This window comes from Pelobates fuscus, chromosome 9, assembly GCF_036172605.1.
Source record: "Pelobates fuscus isolate aPelFus1 chromosome 9, aPelFus1.pri, whole genome shotgun sequence".
NCBI lineage: Eukaryota > Metazoa > Chordata > Amphibia > Anura > Pelobatidae > Pelobates > Pelobates fuscus.
The window spans coordinates 128,152-149,139 of record NC_086325.1 but is presented as its reverse complement, the minus strand read 5'-3'; the positions used below and the strand labels follow the sequence as shown (position 1 = coordinate 149,139).

The following is a 20,988-nucleotide window of genomic DNA, read 5'->3' as shown; positions in this document are numbered from 1 at the left end:
TTGTTGGTTCGGGAGGGTGGTGGGACGTTGGGGTCGCCGAGTATCCACATACTCATCAGCTCTCTGGGCTGCTTCAGTGAGGGTTTTGGGCTGTCGGTCACTTATCCAGTCTTGTACCTCGGTGGGGAGCCCATTGTAGAAATGCTCCAGCAGGAACAACTAAAGGACTTCTTTGGGCGTCTTGGAATTCAGGGACTGCATCCAGCTTTGGGCTGCCTTGTTCTTGAGACCCCTTCTTTAACTCCCGGGAACTTTCGGAGGTAGGCCTCTGGGGTAATGGCTTACCTTGTCAACAGGACCTGCTTTACAGCGGCATAGTTCTGCAGATCGCCCTCGGGCACGGCCAAAATGGAGACCCATTCAGTTGGGGAAATTTCATGTAGCAGGCAAAGGTGTTCAAAGTCCTGCAGAAAGTCATTGATGCCCTCTTCTGATTCTGCAAACACCTTGAAAGCCTGGTAGGGAAAGTTTGGGCTTTGGTTCTGAGATGCCCGGACTCCCTGGGGCCTGGCCTGCTGTGCCCCAGGTGCTGTGGGATTCATCCAAGCTCTCTGCGCCAGGATATAGGCTTGTGCCTCCGAGATAATCTTGGTCACGAGCTCTGCGGAGAACTGCTACCCATAGCATGCTAAGTGACGATCCATTTTCTTGTCTAGGGCATCCTTCTCACCCCCGGGTGGCTGCACTGTGGCCTCACTGCTTAGTAAATCATCCTCCATGAGGGCAGCGATTAGGTCTGCCTTGGGTTGGTTGCCACTCTTTAATTGTTTCCCTTTGTCGTTTGCGGTTTTGACACTTATGTTGCAAGGTGATTGGGAGGTGTGAACATTCTATACTAACATTCTAAATGAGGTATTGGGGTGGTCCCCAATTGGGAGGTGAATGAATTCCCTTCGTGGAAGCACTCCCGAACGGGGAGTGAGCACAATAAACGAAATACAGAGAGGACACACATATTACAAGCAGCAACCACAAGAACTGGCAGCGGTTCCGCCACAGTATTTAACAATGGGTCCTTCATGAAAAAGCAGAACAAGAAAAAAGAAACATCTTGTGCACAAAGCTTTAAAGGGTAGCAACACTTTAAGAAACAATCAACATTCTGTTACATAGTAATATTCAGATCTTCTTCCTCTTTCTGCTTCACTTGCACAATTCTCCTTCTGATTCCTCCATAACATACTCAATACATCAATGTTTCCATATGATTCTAAGGAGCCACATTATAATAATTGTCATATTAATTATTTTTCCAAAACTTACAAAGGCTGAGTAGTAGTGGTATTTGATGGTCATCCCATGAAATTAGTGGAAGCTAAAGGGACCTTCCAGGGAGCTGGATAAATGTTATCCTTATTGAAGTTTTATATGCATTAATTTATGTTAGGTAAAATTGGAGCTATCCAGGCTCTGCAGAAAGATAGATGAGTGCATGTTTTTTATTCCTTCTGCAACTATTGCAACACTAGACTCCATTCCAAGAGACTCTAGTGATTGGCATGTTCGTTGCCATGTGTGCTCTCATTAAATTGTATTCTTTAGTGGTTTTCAGTGGAAAACATTGCAAAGTTTGGCACCTGTGTGCTCCCAAAATGAAACTAAAGTGAAAAGCCAGTGCTTTTCCAAAGCATTTGCAGGAGAGGTTGTAATATTTCAACTGCATTTGTGTGTTGCATATATCTGTGATATTGTGGTAAATTCCTGAAAAACAGAAAAAAATTCAGATGTCTATTTTTTTCCAAGCCAGGTCTATTTTTTTCCAAGCCAGTCCGAAAAGAAAAGCTTCTGGCGGCCTTGCAAGGTCCGTATAAAGTTATTGGGCAGGTATGCGATACCACCTACATAATAGCTAGCTGTGAGGATGAAGATGTGAGACGGACGTTTCACATCAACATGCTCAAAGCCTAGAAGGAAAGGGCCGAAGAAGTGACGGTCATATGTGCCCCAGCAGGGGAGGACACGGAAGCTTTACCCTTACCAGACATGTTAGGGGGTGATCGGGCAACAAGGAACATAGAGTTGGTCCATCTGGGGGAACAGCTGGGACCCCACGAACAGGCCCAAGCCAACCTCCTGCTGGAAGCCAAACAAGCCACGATCTCCAAGGAACCCAGGTATACCCCATTAGCGGTTCATAAGTTAGACACCCCAGGACAGACTTCCTTGAGGCAACTCCTGTACCACATTCCTGAAGCTGTTAAAGATGGGATGCAGAAGGAAAGAGAGGAGATGCTTCGCCTAGGAGTCATAGAACACTCCGAGAGTCCTTGGTGCCAAAACGGGACGGCTGACCCATTTTTGTGTCGACTACAGGTGGCTTATTGACAAAATGGTGACAGATGCCTACCTGATGCCCCGTGTGGACTAACTGCTCGACCGTATATTTAAGGGACAATATCTGACCACTCTCAATCTCTGCAAGGGATACTGCCAGACCCTCTTAGCAGAAGATGCCGTCCCTCAGCCTTCATCACCCCTTTCGGCCTATACCAATTTTGAGTTATGCCGTTTGGGATGAAGAACGCTCCCGCCACCTTCCAAAGGAAGGTGGGCCGCCTCCTAGATGGTCTCCAGGACTATGCTTGTGCATACCTGGACGAGATCGCTATTTATAGCGACACCTGGGAGGCTCACCTTGAGCACATAGGGACAGTGTTAGATAGAATTATGGGTGCCTGTTTGACCTTGAAGCCTGACAAGTGTCACATTGGTATGGCAGAGGTACAATATTTGGGCCACTGTGTCGGATGTGGTAAGCAATGGCCAGAGCCGGCTAAGATCAAGCCTGTTGCTAACTGGCCCACTCCCCGTACCAATATGTAAGTCATGGCCTTCCTAGGAACAGCCGGCTATTACAGGCGTTTTGTACCTGACTATAGCGCCATGGCCAAACCCCTGACTGAAACCTCTACCTAGGGCGGTCAGCTATGCGGCCATTGAAAAAGAGTGTTTGACCCTAGTCTGGGCACTCAAGAAACTGACCCCTTATTTGTATGGCCGTGCTTTCACTCTTATTACAGACCACAACTCCCTAGTCTGGCTCAACCGGGTTGCTGGAGATAATGCCCGTCTGCTAAGGTGGAGTCTTGCCCTACAGCCTTACGACTTCACCATTCATTATCGCCCAGGCAAACAAAATGGGAACACAGATGGACTTTCTCGCCATACTGATTTGCTACCTGAGTAGCCACTGGAGAGTCCTGACAGTCCCTAATGGACCCGAAAAGGTCCAACCGTGCCTGCCGGAGCAGGGAGTAAAAGGGGGGCAGTGTGAAGAAATACCCCTTCACCCTTCGGCTAATTGTCATCCCCGTTCGGCTATTTGCACTCCCTGCTATTAACTTCCCTCAGTTATTTATTTATTTTTCATGGCCATTCATTAACTTGTTCATTTTACTGAATGGAGACCACCCTGGGACTAATTAGAACGTGGAACACTATGTATCAATACGAAAACCGCAGACTAATTGAATACTCATAGGTGGCCGCCATTTCGTGCATACGAATACACGTGGTGAGAACAATGGGTGGCGGCCATCTTGTCTCCCAAACGCAGCCCGCAGGACATGGTTGTCGAGTGCCTGGAACTGTTTTCAGCAACACACTCGCACGAACCCCGGTCTATATGGAACTCCCCTACGTTCTATTTCCCAGCACTTTAGACGAACGGCGTTCGGGAGTTTGAAACAGACAGTATGAATCTCCATGAACGGAGACCTGCTCTTGCTACAAATCCTCTGGAACTGTTTCTCGGATTCAACCTCGTGGCAGACCGGTCACCTCTCTCTGCGGTGCCGTTCGGGAACTACCAAACAGATCTGGCTGAAATTTGGATATGTTGCTCCCACATAAACAAGCTATGACTTTTGTGTGGTTTTGGGGTATTTCTGAAAATCTTGAAAATTTTAACTTTCTGACCAGAAGATAATTGAGTTTAGTATGTTCTCAAAACTCAATTATCTCGCTGGCTCAGAGGAGGAATTATGTGATGTATAAATTGAATGTTTGTTTTCCCATTAAACCAGTCTTGTCCCAGCATTAAGCTTTGGCTCATGTGTGGGTTATTATGCGACACCAGCGATATTGGAACCTTTGGATTATTGGCATTATTATTTTATGGAATAAGGGAATGCAAGACGGTGATAGCTACTCAGACCATCACACAGAGCATAGAGACTGAGAAGTGGCAAACCTACAAATCAGTGAAGAAATGTAACAAGGGTTAGAGTTTTGTAGGGAAGGGTTAGTATTCGGAATTGACACCTATAGGATATAGGCAGCCAGTGTAAGGATCCACAGAGGAGCGAGGTATGGGAGGTGTGACAGGTGGGAAAGAGCAGCCTGGGGGCAGAATTCATTTCTGATTGTAGCGGGGCAGTTCGGCTTCTGGTGAGACCAACTAGGAGAGATCTACAGTAATCCATGCAAGAGATTACCAGAGCATGAACAAGCTCCTTGGCAGCATCTTGTAAACAAACTCCTGTATTTTAAACAGGTACATTAAGTCAGTACTCGGATTAAAGCCAGATGTTTTCAGGAGATATACAGAGATTCTCCACATTTTTCCTGTGTAATACATTCTGGAGCTCAACCAAGTTTGCATACCAAACTTAAGAGTGTTTTTAATGGGTGTAACTTAGCAACGATTGTGATAGGGTAACTTAAAATGCATTTGTTAACAAGTCAAATAATGTATGCTGTAATGTTTGAGTTACTTTGTGTATTTAGGTGCGTGCAACACCGACATCCCAAAATAACCTAGAGAAATTGGACAATTACTTTAAAGTGCATTGACATACAGATGGCTAAACTTAGTGGTGGTTTTATGGTTGAAATGACTGGGCAAAATATCGTATTGCTAACTATGTAAGGGATTTGACTTTTTGTCTTTGCAGGTATACTGCAATTAGCTTCTCCTGCTTGTCCTTCTGTTGATTACTTCTTCTCACTTGATCTGTGACCCAAATGGCAGGAAAGGGTGATTATTAATGTAATGCAAACTACGGTATATACATAATATTATACACTGATTAAGCCATTTTCTTGCCATTTTAATTAATCTAAATCTATTTCCCTGAAATATTTGCATGGTAAGAAATCGACCAAGCTGAAACACACTATGAATGAGTTTCTGGCCACCCAAAAATGTATTATTTAGATTAATCGATTTGGCCCAAAATAATTTTTAGGCTGTGCACAATTCTGTCTCAAATAGTCTTTTTATATTAATGCTTAAGAGCATTTGTAAGGAAAAAAAAGTGCTTACTACCCACTGTAGTCACACTGTAGCCTCGACTTATCTCTCCAGAGCAGCACTCTCTGCATTTTCACCATGCTACAGGTTCATGGAGGAATACACAACAACCTTTTTTTTTAGCAGGGGAACCTTAACGTGACCGTGTATTCCCCTGCCTAAAGGCGGGCTTGATTGCTGATATCAGAATATCTCTAATGTTACATATTACATACATAAGAGATGTTTTAAGTGATACAAACTGTGTAATAGAAACACTAGGAATGCACATGTGTATTTCTAACGCTATAATGTCCTACACACTGTTAATTGGTCTTCCCTACCCATAAGGAGTAAAATGTACTTCATTTTCTCCCTCAACATGGTACTGTTTCCCTGGTAGGCCCTGCTTCCTTGGCTAGGATCATCAGTTTTGATGATCTCAGTCAATCCGATGTATTCCCACTGGAAAGCATTGAGGGGCTAGCGCGCAAGCACAGCAAAATGCTGTGCTGTGCCATTTAAATGGCCTCCATAAGACCATCTGATTGAAATAGTTGGGTTTTATTTGGCTATTTGGATGCACCTCTAGTGGCTGTCAACCATTTAACTCTGCAATGTAAACATTGCTTTTTCTGAAGAATGACAATGTAAACCCACCACCATGTCAAAGTACCTCAAATAAAACCCTTACATTTTCCTTGAAATGGGAGTTATGTATATCACTATGTTGCTTATTGCTTAAGCAGATAAAGTAAATCCCCTCCATATTTTATGGATTTCAAGATACATTTTGGTTCAAAATCAAAGGGGGGGAAAGAAATGGGAATCACTATAGAGAATATTGATACTTTCTTGTGAAACTACTAAATGGCTTTAATTTATTCAAACTACAGAAAGTATCACCACATACTTAAATGAAAGTATAAAGACCTGGTCTTGTCAAATAATCTAATCTGACCGTGGCAGTAAACGAAAAGGTGCTTTAGTTGGTAGCTGATGGGGCTTCGTGACATAAAACTAACCACCAAAAAATGTCTATTCTAAGAGTGTCCTCTTTTAAGCATAAAACAGGCTCATTCAGTGAATACCATCACTAAGAAGTGAATGACAATTTTAAGACAAAGTAGCAATTTATCTGTCAGTTCTTTACATTTAGTGTTTTAGTGAATTAGTGAAAAAAGGAATCATTTTTAATTTATTGCAACATTTTTTAATAAAATTACTGGCAAATTTTCATTGATCCTAACTTTTGTCAAATGTCTGCTTTGTTATAGTAGAATTTGGTAGAATTAACATAACTAGAAAAGCTACAATATCTGGGGAAATTGTGTAAAGTGTTCTTGCCTCCACCAATAGTCTACAACTGGAGTGGGCGGAGTAACTAAGTGGAATGAGCGGAGTAACTGGGTGGAGTCGCTTGAGTAACTGTTGTGTGGTTGGAGTGGCTGGAGTAACTGTGGAAAGGTTGGAGTGTGGTTCACTCACTCTACAGCAAGGGCAGAGAAGAGCTTTCAAATCTTTCAAATCCCTTGAACATTCCACCAACTGCCAACAGGAACTAATAGATTCCAAATAGGGCAGAGAAGAGCTTTCAAATCTTTCAAATCCCTCGAACATTCCACCAACTGCCAACAGGAACTAATAGATTCCAAATAGGGCAGAGAAGAGCTTTCAAATCTTTTAAATCCCTCGAACATTCCACCAACTGCCAACAGGACCTAATAAATTCCAAACAGGGCAGTGAAGAGCTTTCAAATCTTTCAAATCCCTTGAACATTCCACCAACTGCCAACAGGAACTAATAGATTCCAAATAGGGCAGAGAAGAGCTTTCAAATCTTTCAAATCCCTCGAACATTCCACCAACTGCCAACAGGAACTAATAGATTCCAAATAGGGCAGAGAAGAGCTTTCAAATCTTTCAAATCCCTTGAACATTCCACCAACTGCCAACAGGAACTAATAGATTCCAAATAGGGCAGAGAAGAGCTTTCAAATCTTTCAAATCCCTCGAACATTCCACCAACTGCCAACAGGAACTAATAGATTTCAAATAAGGCAGAGAAGAGCGGTTAAAAGCAAACTGCTCCAAATTGCTCAATAAGAATAATAATATATATGTGAGATTATAGTAAGTGGTCTTGCCATGTAGGAATATAAATGTACCAATTTATATCAAAACGTTCAGCTATCCCTGCTGCCACTGTGATGTTCTGTACAAATCAGCCAATAATTCCTGTATAACGAAGTACTCACTTTATTAATACGTATATAACAGCATCTTCATATTACAGCCTTGTTACACAGGGTTTCAAATCCCTTGAACATTTCACCAACTGCCAATAGGAACAGATAGTAATAGATTTCAAATAGGGCAGAGAAGAGCGGTTAAAAACAAACTGCTCCAAATTGCTCACTTCACTGGCGGTTGCCATCTTCAAACAGTCGTATTTTAAAAACTATAAATCCTACAGTGAAGAGCTTTATATTGTGAGAATCACAAGACCTAGACCTACATTTTGACATGCATAGTATGTCTCTGAAATAATTACATTGAAGGCACAGTCGCAGTTTAGATATTGCCCTTCAAATTTGAGCTGGCTAGAGTGGAGTTTCAATGAATGTCAATGGACGGCGTGAGTTGCAAACAAATGGTCATATTGTGAAAACTATCAGGACTATGGCTTAGCCGTGGACATTTTTTGTGGAAGCAGGGATAGCTGAACGTTTTGATATACGATTTGTGTAGGTGGGCTTGAAAATTAGGGAGTGGTGGCAGTTTAGAAATCATGTCCTGATTTTTCAGCTTTTGCCAGCTCCCACTCTAGTTTTGCCATTCATTCCTATGGGACCAATTTCGCCACAAGAACGACGATATTCCGTGAACCATTCGGCGAAACGTTCCACAAAGTAATAGCAATCCGATGGGGAACAATCCGCACGTTTCGGTATATTACTGTCTATGTAGTGTAAAAACTGTGGGAGGAGTTAGGGTGGCAAATTTGGCTATAATAATAATAATTTATATGTGAGATAACATTAAGTGGTCTTGCTATGCAAGAACACTTAATTAGAAAAGCTACAATTTCTGGGGAAATTGTGTGAAGTGTTCTTGCCTCCACCAGTAGTCTACAACTAGAGTGGGCGGAGTAACTGTTATTAAGTGTTCTTGCATAGCAAGACCACTTAATGTTATCTCACATATATATTAGTATTATTATTATAGCCAAATTTGCCATTCTAACTCCTCCCACAGTTTTTACACTACATAGACAGAAATATACCGAAACGTGCGGATTGTTCCCGATCGGATTGCTATTACTTTGTGGAACGTTTCGCCGTTTGGTTCACGGAATATCGTCGTTCTTGTGCCATAGGAATGAATGGCAAAATGTTCAAAACTAGAGTGGGAGCTGGCAAAAGCTGAAAATTCAGGACATGATTTTTAAACTGCCACCACTCCCTCATTTTCAAGCCCATCTACACAAATCTTATATCAAAACGTTCAGCTATCCCTGCTGCCACTAGAAATGTCCACGGCTAAGCCATGGTCCTGATAGTTTTCACAATATGACCATTTGTTTGCAACTCACGCAGTCCATTGACATTCATTGAAACTTCACTCAAGCCAGCTCAAAGTTGAAGGGCAATTTCTAAACTGCGACTGTGCCTTCAGTTGTAATACATAGGTGTATCATTGGTAAAATGGAATTATATATAGTTTTGTGTAAAAAAAATTACAGATTATAATTGTTTTCCCAGTTAAGCTATTGATTAAAATGAACATTTGCTTCAATACTTTTCAAAATAATTTAAATATTTAAATTAAGAATCACGTAAACGTGCCTTTTTTAAAGAATATATATATATTCATTCAGAAATGCACATTTATATTATTAGCTATAGCAAATAATGAGACTTTCTGATAACACACCTTTCTCCAACAAAGCACTTAAGGCCTCTATATTTAGTGTTTCTTTGCCGGTTACACCCTTAGAAAATCCTGTCTATCCTCTGGGAACATATATTGAGTTAAAAATACTATGTTTTTTTTCTGTTATATGTAAAATATACCACACCCCCTCTTACAACCTACTCATGATATATACATATATAAATATTATTCTAAATATCTAGATATACACAGAAAGGTCTGGACGTGACTCTGTACAACCTTACCCCTTGTACATTGGATTCCCGTAAGCCAGGCAACAAAAGGGGCCTTCAATATGAAGATTTCGGGGGCCAGTAAAATGTTTCATCTTGGGGTCATCATTCTTCTTATAGCTGGTAAGCATGATTTTGAGGCATAAAGAAAAACTGAATTCATGAATACAGACATTCTTGTGTAGTTTAGAGGATAATATTTTCCAAACATCTACTAACCCTAGAACATAGTAATCTATTTTGAGAAAAAGGTCCATGATATTTAAGCACACATATTGTTGCTGTTGATGCCCCCTGAAAACTCCTCAACAGAGAGAAAACACATTCTTCTCTCCAAAATAGCATTCTAATTTTCCATATTTCAAAAAACTATGTCTAAAAGGTCTAATAAACCTATTATTAGCATGAATATTCTGCTTTGTTGGAACAGCATGAAGTCAATTTTAAAGGTGGCAGCAAAATGTATCCATTAAATGAATTCCATATCTTTATGGTTATAACAGTTAAGAACTGTTTCCTCTGCTGTATGTAAAATCTATTTCCTTTCAGTTTCAGTGCAAGACCTCTTCTTTAAAAAACAAGGACCTTTTTAATTAAGTTTTGGCATTGGCTTTTAAAAAATCAACCTTTATAATAGGCAGCAAAAAATATATTTTTGAAAAAATGTATCATAGGTAAAATTGAATTATATATAGTTTTTTGTAACAAAAATGACAGATTATTTTTTTTTCCCAGTTAAGCTATTGATTAAAATGGACATTTGCTTCAATACATTTCAAAATAATTTAAATATTTAAACTACGGATCACGTAGCATCAACACCCAAATATATAGAAACGTAGCTAATACCGTAATAATAAATAATAAATAATAATAATAAAAAGCACAATGATGTTTATTCACTAAACAGAAAATACAGAACAAATAACAAGGGAGTTGAAAATTTAGGCTAGAACGGATCGTACTGGTTTACATTACCGTATATACTCGAGTATAAGCCGAGTTTTTTATCACATTTTTTGTGCTGAAAAACCCCAACTCGACTTATACTCGAGCCAATAGTCTATATTATGGCAATTTACAATGCCATAATACAGACAGGGGGCTGTGTGCGTTTACTTACCTCTCCTGCAGCTCCTGTCAGCTCCCTTCTCCTCCGCACCGGTCCGTTCAGCACCTCTGTCAGCTCCCAGTGTAAGTCTCGCGAGAGCCGCGGGGTCATAGTGCGGCTCTAGCGAGACTTACACTGGGAGCTGACAGGGGAGCTGACCGGACCGGCGAGGAGGAGAAGGGAGCTGACAGGAGCTGCAGGAGAGGTAAGTAAATGCTCTGCCAGCCCCCTCCACTGAACTGCCAATGCCACTGGACCACCAGGGAGTGAGAGCCCCCCTCCCTGCCATGTATCAAGCAGGGAGGGGGGACGAAAAAAAATAATAAAAATATAAATAATAATAAAAAAAAAAAAAAAAAAAAAAATTATTTAACCCCTTAACGCCGTTACGGCATTCTATGCCGTTGCGGCTTTAAAGGGCTTTAAAGCCGTTGCGGTAGCATAGAACGCCGTAACGGCTTAAGCCCCCAGGAGATCGCAACTACTTACCTCCACCGCGATCCTCTTCTGGAGGGCTGCCTGACAGCCCAGGCAGCCCTCCCCGGCAAATTAGGCCCCCGGGGGCCATGTGATCGCTCTCAAAGAGCGATCACATAACCGCCTATAGCTGGCTGTGGATCTGCCAGCAGGGGGACTGTCTGAAATATCAGACAGTCCCCCTGCTGGTGGGATCTGTAAAAAAAAATCATTAAACATGTGTAAAATAAATTAAAAGTATTTTTATATATATAATTTATGTATATATATTATATATATAATATATATACATATTATATATTTATAACGTCATACTAATGTATTTTAATATTAATATTAGCATATATATTAGTATTAAAATACACTTAGAATGACGTTACATATATATAATATGTATATATATTATATATAATAGATGTATAGACATATATTATATATATATATACGTATAAATACAATAATAAATAAATAAAATAATAAAATAAATAAATAAAATATTGAAACAAAATTTTAAATAAATTATATATTAATATGTAATTTCATTCTAACTGTATTTTGTTATTGATATATATATATTGGTAACAAAATACACTTAGAATGACATTTTATATATATCTATCTATATATAAAATACAAATAACCGCAAATATATATATAGAGATAAATACATATAATTACATAAAAGATTACATTAGTATACACGTAGAATTTAAATACCTATAAATGCATATATATTAAAATTCTACGTGTATATTTAAGTAATCTTTTAACATAATTATGTCATTTGAATAATTAAAATTTGATTGACATGCCTGACAACACAGGGAGAAAGTGCAGAGAATTTAATTTGCAAGCACTATATTTGACCCTGTAACTCTCCAAGACACCATAAAACCTGGACATAGGGGGTACTTACTCGGGAGACTTCGCTGAACTCAAATATTAGTGTTTAAAACTGGTAAATTGTATTACAACGATGATATTTTAAGTAAAAGTGAAGTTTTTTGCATTTTTTACAAACAAACGGCACTTTTATGGACTATATTATTGTTGTAATATGTTTTACTGTTTTAAAACACTAATATTTGTGTTTAGTGAAGTCTCTCGAGAATAACAGTACCCCCCATGTACAGGTTTTATGGTGTTTTGGAAAGTTAGAGAGTCACATATAAGGCTTGCATTTCATTTTTTTTACATTGAAATTTGCCAGATTAGTTATGTTGCCTTTGAGACCGTATGGGAGCCCAGGAATAAGAATTACCCCCATGATGGCATACCATTTGCAAAAGTAGACAACCCAAGGTATTGCAAATGGGGTATGTCTAGTCATTTTTAGTAGCCACTTAGTCACAAACACTGGCCAAATATTAGTTTTTTGCTTTTTTTCACACAAAAACAAATATGAACGCTAACTTTGGCCAGTGTTTGTGACTAAGTGGCTACTAAAAAAGACTAAACATACCCCACGTTCAATACCTTGGGTTGTCTACTTTTTCAAATGGTATGCCATTATGGGGGTAATTCTCATTCCTGGGCTTCCACACCGTCTCAAAGGTAACATTACCAATCTGGCAAATTTCCATTTGAAAATGGAATGTTCTATATTTGACCCTGTAACTTTCCAAAACACCATAAAACCTGTTAATGGGGGCTACTGTTGTACTCGTGAGACTTTGATGAATCCAAATATGTGCATTTTTCTGCAGTAAAAGCTAACAGTATTATGACATTTACAGCTAAAATGGGAGGCGGAACTACAAATTTTAAAAATTCTTAAAAATATTTTTTTAATTTTATTCATAATAATTTATGTTTCATATATAAATATTTGATATGAAATGAAAGCCCTGTTTCTCCTGAACGAAATTATATATAATAAGTGTGAGTACATTTACAGGGAGTGCAGAATTATTAGGCAAATGAGTATTTTGACCACATCATCCTCTTTATGCATGTTGTCTTACTCCAAGCTGTATAGGCTCGAAAGCCTACTACCAATTAAGCATATTAGGTGATGTGCATCTCTGTAATGAGAAGGGGTGTGGTCTAATGACATCAACACACTATATCAGGTGTGCATAATTATTAGGCAACTTCCTTTCCTTTGGCAAAATGGGTCAAAAGAAGGACTTGACAGGCTCAGAAAAGTCAAAAATAGTGAGATATCTTGCAGAGGGATGCAGCACTCTTAAAATTGCAAAGCTTCTGAAGCGTGATCATCGAACAATCAAGCGTTTCATTCAAAATAGTCAACAGGGTCGCAAGAAGCGTGTGGAAAAACCAAGGCACAAAATAACTGCCCATGAACTGAGAAAAGTCAAGCGTGCAGCTGCCAAGATGGCACTTGCCACCAGTTTGGCCATATTTCAGAGCTGCAACATCACTGGAGTGCCCAAAAGCACAAGGTGTGCAATACTCAGAGACATGGCCAAGGTAAGAAAGGCTGAAAGACGACCACCACTGAACAAGACACACAAGCTGAAACGTCAAGACTGGGCCAAGAAATATCTCAAGACTGATTTTTCTAAGGTTTTATGGACTGATGAAATGAGAGTGAGTCTTGATGGGCCAGATGGATGGGCCCGTGGCTGGATTGGTAAAGGGCAGAGAGCTCCAGTCCAACTCAGACGCCAGCAAGGTGGAGGTGGAGTACTGGTTTGGGCTGGTATCATCAAAGATGAGCTTGTAGGGCCTTTTCGGGTTGAGGATGGAGTCAAGCTCAACTCCCAGTCCTACCAGTTTCTGGAAGACACCTTCTTCAAGCAGTGGTACAGGAAGAAGTCTGCATCCTTCAAGAAAAACATGATTTTCATGCAGGACAATGCTCCATCACACGCGTCCAAGTACTCCACAGCGTGGCTGGCAAGAAAGGGTATAAAAGAAGAAAATCTAATGACATGGCCTCCTTGTTCACCTGATCTGAACCCCATTGAGAACCTGTGGTCCATCATCAAATGTGAGATTTACAAGGAGGGAAAACAGTACACCTCTCTGAACAGTGTCTGGGAGGCTGTGGTTGCTTCTGGACGCAATGTTGATGGTGAACAGATCAAAACACTGACAGAATCCATGGATGGCAGGCTTTTGAGTGTCCTTGCAAAGAAAGGTGGCTATATTGGTCACTGATTTGTTTTTGTTTTGTTTTTGAATGTCAGAAATGTATATTTGTGAATGTTGAGATGTTATATTGGTTTCACTGGTAAAAATACATAATTGAAATGGGTATATATTTGTTTTTTGTTAAGTTGCCTAATAATTATGCACAGTAATAGTCACCTGCACACACAGATATCCCCCTAAAATAGCTAAAACTAAAAACAAACTAAAAACTACTTCCAAAAATATTCAGCTTTGATATTAATGAGTTTTTTGGGTTCATTGAGAACATGGTTGTTGTTCAATAATAAAATTAATCCTCAAAAATACAACTTGCCTAATAATTCTGCACTCCCTGTAATATGAAAGAGGTGAATTACGGTTGAACAGACATATAGCACAAATTCCAGTTTTTGTTTATGTTTTGTTTTGATCAGAACGTGTACTATTGACTCCGTCCTGAAGGGGTTAACAAAAACAAATTATTAAAATAATAATAAAAAAATAATTATTAAAATAATAATAAAAAAATATTAAAATAATAATAAAATAATAATAATAAAAATGCCCACCTCCCACCAAGGCTCTGCAACATACACACACTGCACTCATACACACACACTGCATTCATACACACACTGCACTCATACACACACTGCACTCATACACACACACTACACTCATATCCACACACTGCATTCATTATATATACACACTGTAAATAAATATTCAATTAATATAATTATTTTAGGATCTAATTTTATTTAGAAATGTACCAGTAGCTGCTGCATTTCCCAACCTAGTCTTATACTCGAGTCAATAAGTTTTCCCAGTTTTTTGGGGTAAAATTAGGGGCCTCGGCTTATATTCGGGTTGGCTTATACTCGAGTATATACGGTACTTAAATATTTCTGTATAAAAATTGTGCATTTTGTAATAAAAATGAAGCATTAATCACAGCTAATGACAGAGATGTATTTTATTCTTTATATAAATGAGCATACATTATGACAAGGCAAACAATGTAAAACAAGTGCATATTTAACTATGACGAAACGGGGCATACTCTGTTTAAGTGCAAGATGGTGTCCAAACGATGAAATTGAAATCCCCAAGTTATTTTGTCAACCTTTAAAATTGTAAAGCATCCTGGGAGCTGCAGTTTTAAAAACATCTGAAGATCTACTTTTTGGGCAACAAAACCAACATTAGATGCAAAAAAAGAAAAGACAAAAAAAGTATTAAAATATCTAATTGTGTTTTAATAAATGCATCTATTGTCAGTCTATTTATTGTACATATTTAACTGTATAAATCTGTTACCAAAGCATAGCCTCGATTCCATCCAATAGATCTCTGCTGGTCACAGTGTTTGTACAGATTCTACTAGCTTTTTAATCTGTTTTAAGTAGTTAATTTCCTAAACACAAAATGTAGTAAATTGAAAACCAATTGATAAAATGTAAGGTAAAATATCTGATTTGGAAAACGTAGGTTGGCTATTGACTAATCAACTCACTCTTTTGTCATTTAATTAATAAATATATGTGTAGCTTTCTATTTGCAGAAGCATTTTCATCGGTTGATATTACTAGACTTGGTTTGGAAGAAATGGGCCTTTGTTTAGTATTTGATTATCTTGGCAATGCCTCCTGGAACATAAATTAATCCAGGCTTATTTATCGTGGCTTGTGGTTTTTCTTTTCTGGTTTATTTGATAACTATACAGTATCTCTCTTTGCATATGAATTGTTTTGAAACACGATCTTTTTATATTACTGAAAAAGAAACTGGACAAGTTTAGAAGGCCATCAAAAATATATATATTTACATTTTTCTCTACCGTATTTATATTTTGCCAGGCTCTAGAGATACATATACAGTATATAGAGATATAGTGTTTTTATATCTCGCTCTGCTGGGAATAGGGACCAGCGGCTCCAAACCACCAACTTGCTTTTGAAAGCAGTCAGTTATATGGATAGATTGATAATTCCACTGCTAGCTATCACTCATGGCTTGTCTTAGTAATTTCACATCACTGTAACAAGAAACTGTGAGACTGCATCCACAGATTTGTTTGCACCGTATCCACTGCTCAGAGCTCCAGTGGTTATGGTGTTTGAATTGGAGATATATCTTATTTGTAGCAAGCTGTCAAGTTTCAATGAGGACAGGACGTTGAACCATTTAGTGACCTCTAATGACGATAATATATCAATAAATAATTAAATATGACATATCAAAAGATCAGGACCAGCTCATTTAGACAACCCGGTGACTGGGGAATAAGTATCTAGATTTGCCAAAATTACATTAAATATATGCTGATTAAAACCTAGTTAAAAATCTTGTTTGTGCTTTTTTTTTTTTTTATCAGCTACTGGGATATGAATCAACAGATATATTGTGATTTCCTTGATAATATAAAACCTAAATTAGGTGCACCTGTTATTGTTGCTTCATGTTTCCCTGCAAAGTATTGATACAAATAGTTCAGTTCCACCATCTTCATATACTTACTTGAACTTTTAGTTAGTTAAAAAATACAGAGTTGTTAAATATTACCAATGACACCTCCATGAAGTTGTTCTCTACAGCCATATCCTGAAAGTGAATTCTGGGAGCTGTAGTACTGAAATATTTGAAGGCCAGTGTTCCACACCCCTGCTACACAATTTTAGAGACATTATGATACATTTAGATTGTGTTTCCCCATTAAAGTTGTCTTTATAGAAAGCATGTTAGCTTCTCTAAGATACATACAGAAGAGAATCCAGTAATTAACGCATACATGTTTTTTTTCTAGTTTCTCCTGCCAAATGCCAGACTTCCAGCACCTCTTCGTTAATCAGCACTCTTGATCAACTCCTAGCCGCTCTTCTCAAACTTAGCCAAGCACTCAATGCTTCAACTACCACAAAAGCGCCAGCCACTACTCTGGCCATCACCAATGCCAGTACTGTGCCAATCACTACCAGTAGCACAGGAACATTCACCACTGCATTGACCAATAGTGTTCCAACATCGACCAGTAATACAGTGATTAATACCTCTCAACCAATATCAGCCATTAGCACTGGAACAAAGTCTAGTACTGGGAGCAATAGCCTCCTAAACAGTTCTTCAGGAACCATCGGCACTGCCAGTAGCCCCCCAGCATCAACCAGTTTTCAGGGAATCACTGTCACCTCTGGTAGCAGCAACGTACTAGGATCAACTAGTTCTCCAATGATCACTTCAGTTCCTGGTGGTACCAGCATCCCAGCATCAACCAGTAATCCAGAAACTATTTCCAGTAAAAACAATAATGGCCCCTCTCAATCAACCACCAGCCCAGTGACTATTCTACCTCAAAACAATAGTACATTGCCAGCATTAACAAGTAACACATTAAACAATGCTACCAATAGCCTATCTGAGATTAACAGTAGCCCAGTTTCTAGTACTGCCAATAATGGATCAACCATAACCAATAAACCATCGGTGAGCACCAACAGTTCTCAGATAAGCAGTCAACCATCACAACTCAACACAACCACATCTTCTGGTACCAGGATCCCTAGCCAATCAGCAACATCTAGTAAGGCTAGCATTAATGCTGTAACCACTAACACAGCTTCTCCTGATCTCTTAACCAGTGGTCAGACAGCAAGTAATACAGTTACCACTACTGTTAGTAGCACAGGCACCCCATCTACCACTAACATCAGTGGCAATTCAACAACCAACAATGGATTTACTCCTACCAGTGCCACAACCGGCAGCCAAACGGCAACAACAACTCCATCTACTACCACCAGTAAGAGCGCGTCTCAAACCACAGTTAATAACGGGAATACATTGTGTAAGTAAAAAGTGACAAAGACAGACAGACAGATGAACAGACACATAAACAATATCCTTAATGTTCTTGTTTTTTAGCCCCAACAGTGGGAGCAACCACTGCCTTTCCAGTGTGGGCCATTGTCCTCATTGCATTAGCAGCTTTCATAGGAGCCCTCCTCCTGGTGACCCTCGTCGTTGCTGTGAGTATTTTACACATTCACAGACTGACACATAGGCACATACACAAACATAGACATACACACACACACATACAGACACATACACAGGCAGACACATACACACACACAGAGACACACACATTCCTTAACTCTAAATCACCGTCTGACAAAACAAACAAAAAACTCAATGGGAATTAATTTGTTTCATGAGAGAGAGATTTAGATATTATGTATTAGATATATAATAAATATAGATGTATTTACTGTTCCACCTGTTTTTCCTTTTATTGCTACTTTTTCTAACTTCTGTGAATCAAATGGATATAAAATGTGCCATGTACTGCAAATTCTATATATAACAATTATAAGAATTCATGTTAATTATAGTAAACAATGATTGGCCGATCATCATTTTGATTTGTCTGAATTGGGTTTTTTTCTGAAATGATTTCATGAAGGATAGTCATTTGAACTGAATTGCCAAATCAATTTATTTTTTTTGCTAAGATTTTTTATTACTCTTTTCCATTTGTATGTCTTATTATGTCTTATTAAGTAAACAGTTTTTTTATTTCTTAATCCATTATTTTGCACTTTTTTGCTGATGTCCAAGGAAGACACTACAGCTTTTTAGCATCCTTCCTATGTCAAGGAAACAAATCTGTGATGTTCAATCAGCTAATGACATCTGTGTTTCAAAAAGTTAAGAAAATCCAGTGTTTTGACTCTTAATGTGCCTTCAAGCTAGCAATACAGTGTACATTAAAGGGCTATAGAGGACACACCAAGAAAATATCTCCTAAGTATCATTTGGGATTAATGTTAAAGATGCTCCTGATTTCTAACTAATTCAATTTTAATTTATTTCATTAGATTGCACATATGGCAAAAACAAAGAAACCAAGCCGTTCCACCACTTACCACGTCAACCAAGAAACAGCGTGAGCAGATTCCGTGGCTTCTCCAGAAACATGTTACTACATAACCGATAAATGCTACTTTCCCCAACATGGTTTAATGGGTGACACCCTCTATGAATCTTTCTGGCTACAAAAACAAAACTCACCGCCACTCTCTTTAATAAGCACGTTAGTAGAGCTACCTAATCATGTGTAAATTGTCTGGGATTCAAAAGTGAATCTAAAGTGGATTTTAGGCCAGACTAGTCGATTGGAAACATTCTCAAAGTCAACTATGTTTTAAAGGGACACTATAGTCTCCGAAACAACTTTAGCTTACTGAAGCAGTTAAAGTGTGTCGATCATGAACCTGCACTTTCACTGCTCAATTCTCTGCCATTTAGGAGTTTAATGACTTTTGGTTCTGTTTATGTAGCCCTAGCCACACCTCCCCTGGCTGTGACTCACACAGACTGCATGGAAAAGAAATGGTTTCACTTTCAATCAGGTATAATTTACTTTAAATTATTTTATCTCTTGCTCTGTAAATTGAGCTTTAATTGCATTCAGGAGACTCCTGCAGGTCTAGCAAGCAATTAACAGAGCAGGAGATAAGACATTCTAAATTAAACAGAATTTACACTAAAGGAAGTATAAACATTAGATGACCCTTTGCAGGAAGTGTCTAGGAAGGCTCCGTAAGTCACATGCAGGGAGGTGTCACTCGGGTTGCATAAACAATGTGATTTACCTCCTAAATGGCAGTGAATTGGGCAGTGAGACTGCTGGGGCATGAGCTATAAACCAAAACTGCTTAACTAAAGTTGTGTTCGTGACTATAGTGTCCATTTAAGTTCAAATATTGTGGCTTCAAATGTGAAATCCACATTGATTTCTCATTTTAGTGAATAAATCTTCATACAGAATCATGAAACAAAGTGACTTCATGTGTTAATTTTACACGCTGTGCCCAGTGATGTATTTAAGTTTTATTGTGAAAATGTAACTGATCTACATTAAGGCTGCTGCTGTTAAATGTCCCTCCTCCCCTCCGTGTCCACACACACACCTTGTGTATTTAGGAAGGATTGGGGAGCTCACAGCAATATATCAGAAGGAAATGTCCTCATATCATAGCCCACAGGTGGAATGGGATTAGAAACACTCATATACTTTCATTAAGCACTGTCTATGTATACAAAGTCAGGCAGTAGGGTTCCAGCATGGCATTTAGGAGACTGACATAAACTCTGGAGATCCACTGGTTGCTTGCCATTGGTTGCTGTAGGGCTGAGCTGGATAATGAAACAGGTTTTTGCAATAAATGTATGAAATTCACAGTCAAGAAAGGGTGGGCTTAGTGAAGTGATTAGTGAAATAATTAGAAAATTCAAACTATTAATATATTGTCCTCCAATAAATTGCTCAGGCAAAATCATTTCAACAATTTTTTCTAATCAATAAAGATTCTTACACACAGGAGTAATTTAAATATTTTAAATATTCTATACAAGGCACACTGTGCACACACTAGCATTTTGTCACTTTAGCTGAGAGTTTGTATACAAATTATCCCAAATAGAAAACCTTATAATATGTATCACATTTACAGACACGCTGATGTTCAGAGGGCTGGACAGACAGACAGATAGATAGGTTGATTATACATAGATGGATAGATAGATAGATTACCCATAGATAGATAGATAGATAGATAGATTGTACATAGATAGATAGATAGAAATAGATAGATTATACATAGATGGATAGATAGACAGATAGATAGATAGATAGATGGATAGATAGATAGATTATCCATAGATAGATAGATAGATAGATAGATTGTACATAGATAGATAGATAGATAGATAGATAGATAGATTATACATAGATGGATAGATAGACAGATAGATAGATAGATAGATAGATAGATAGATTATCCATAGATAGATAAATAGATAGATAGATTATCCATAGATGGATGGATAGATAGATA

At 38.5% G+C, this 20,988-nt stretch overlaps 1 protein-coding gene across 1 annotated transcript; it reads left to right on the top strand.

Moving 5' to 3' along the window:
• Positions 1-9,386: 9,386 nt before the first annotated feature.
• Positions 9,387-20,635, top strand: LOC134572183 (uncharacterized). The gene is made up of 4 exons (XM_063430992.1): positions 9,387-9,525; positions 16,896-17,933; positions 18,011-18,114; positions 18,967-20,635. Exons 1-4 carry the CDS (start codon positions 9,465-9,467, stop codon positions 19,036-19,038), a joined length of 1,275 nt encoding a protein of 424 aa, XP_063287062.1. The 5' UTR covers positions 9,387-9,464; the 3' UTR covers positions 19,039-20,635.
• The last annotated feature ends 353 nt before the right edge of the window (positions 20,636-20,988 follow it).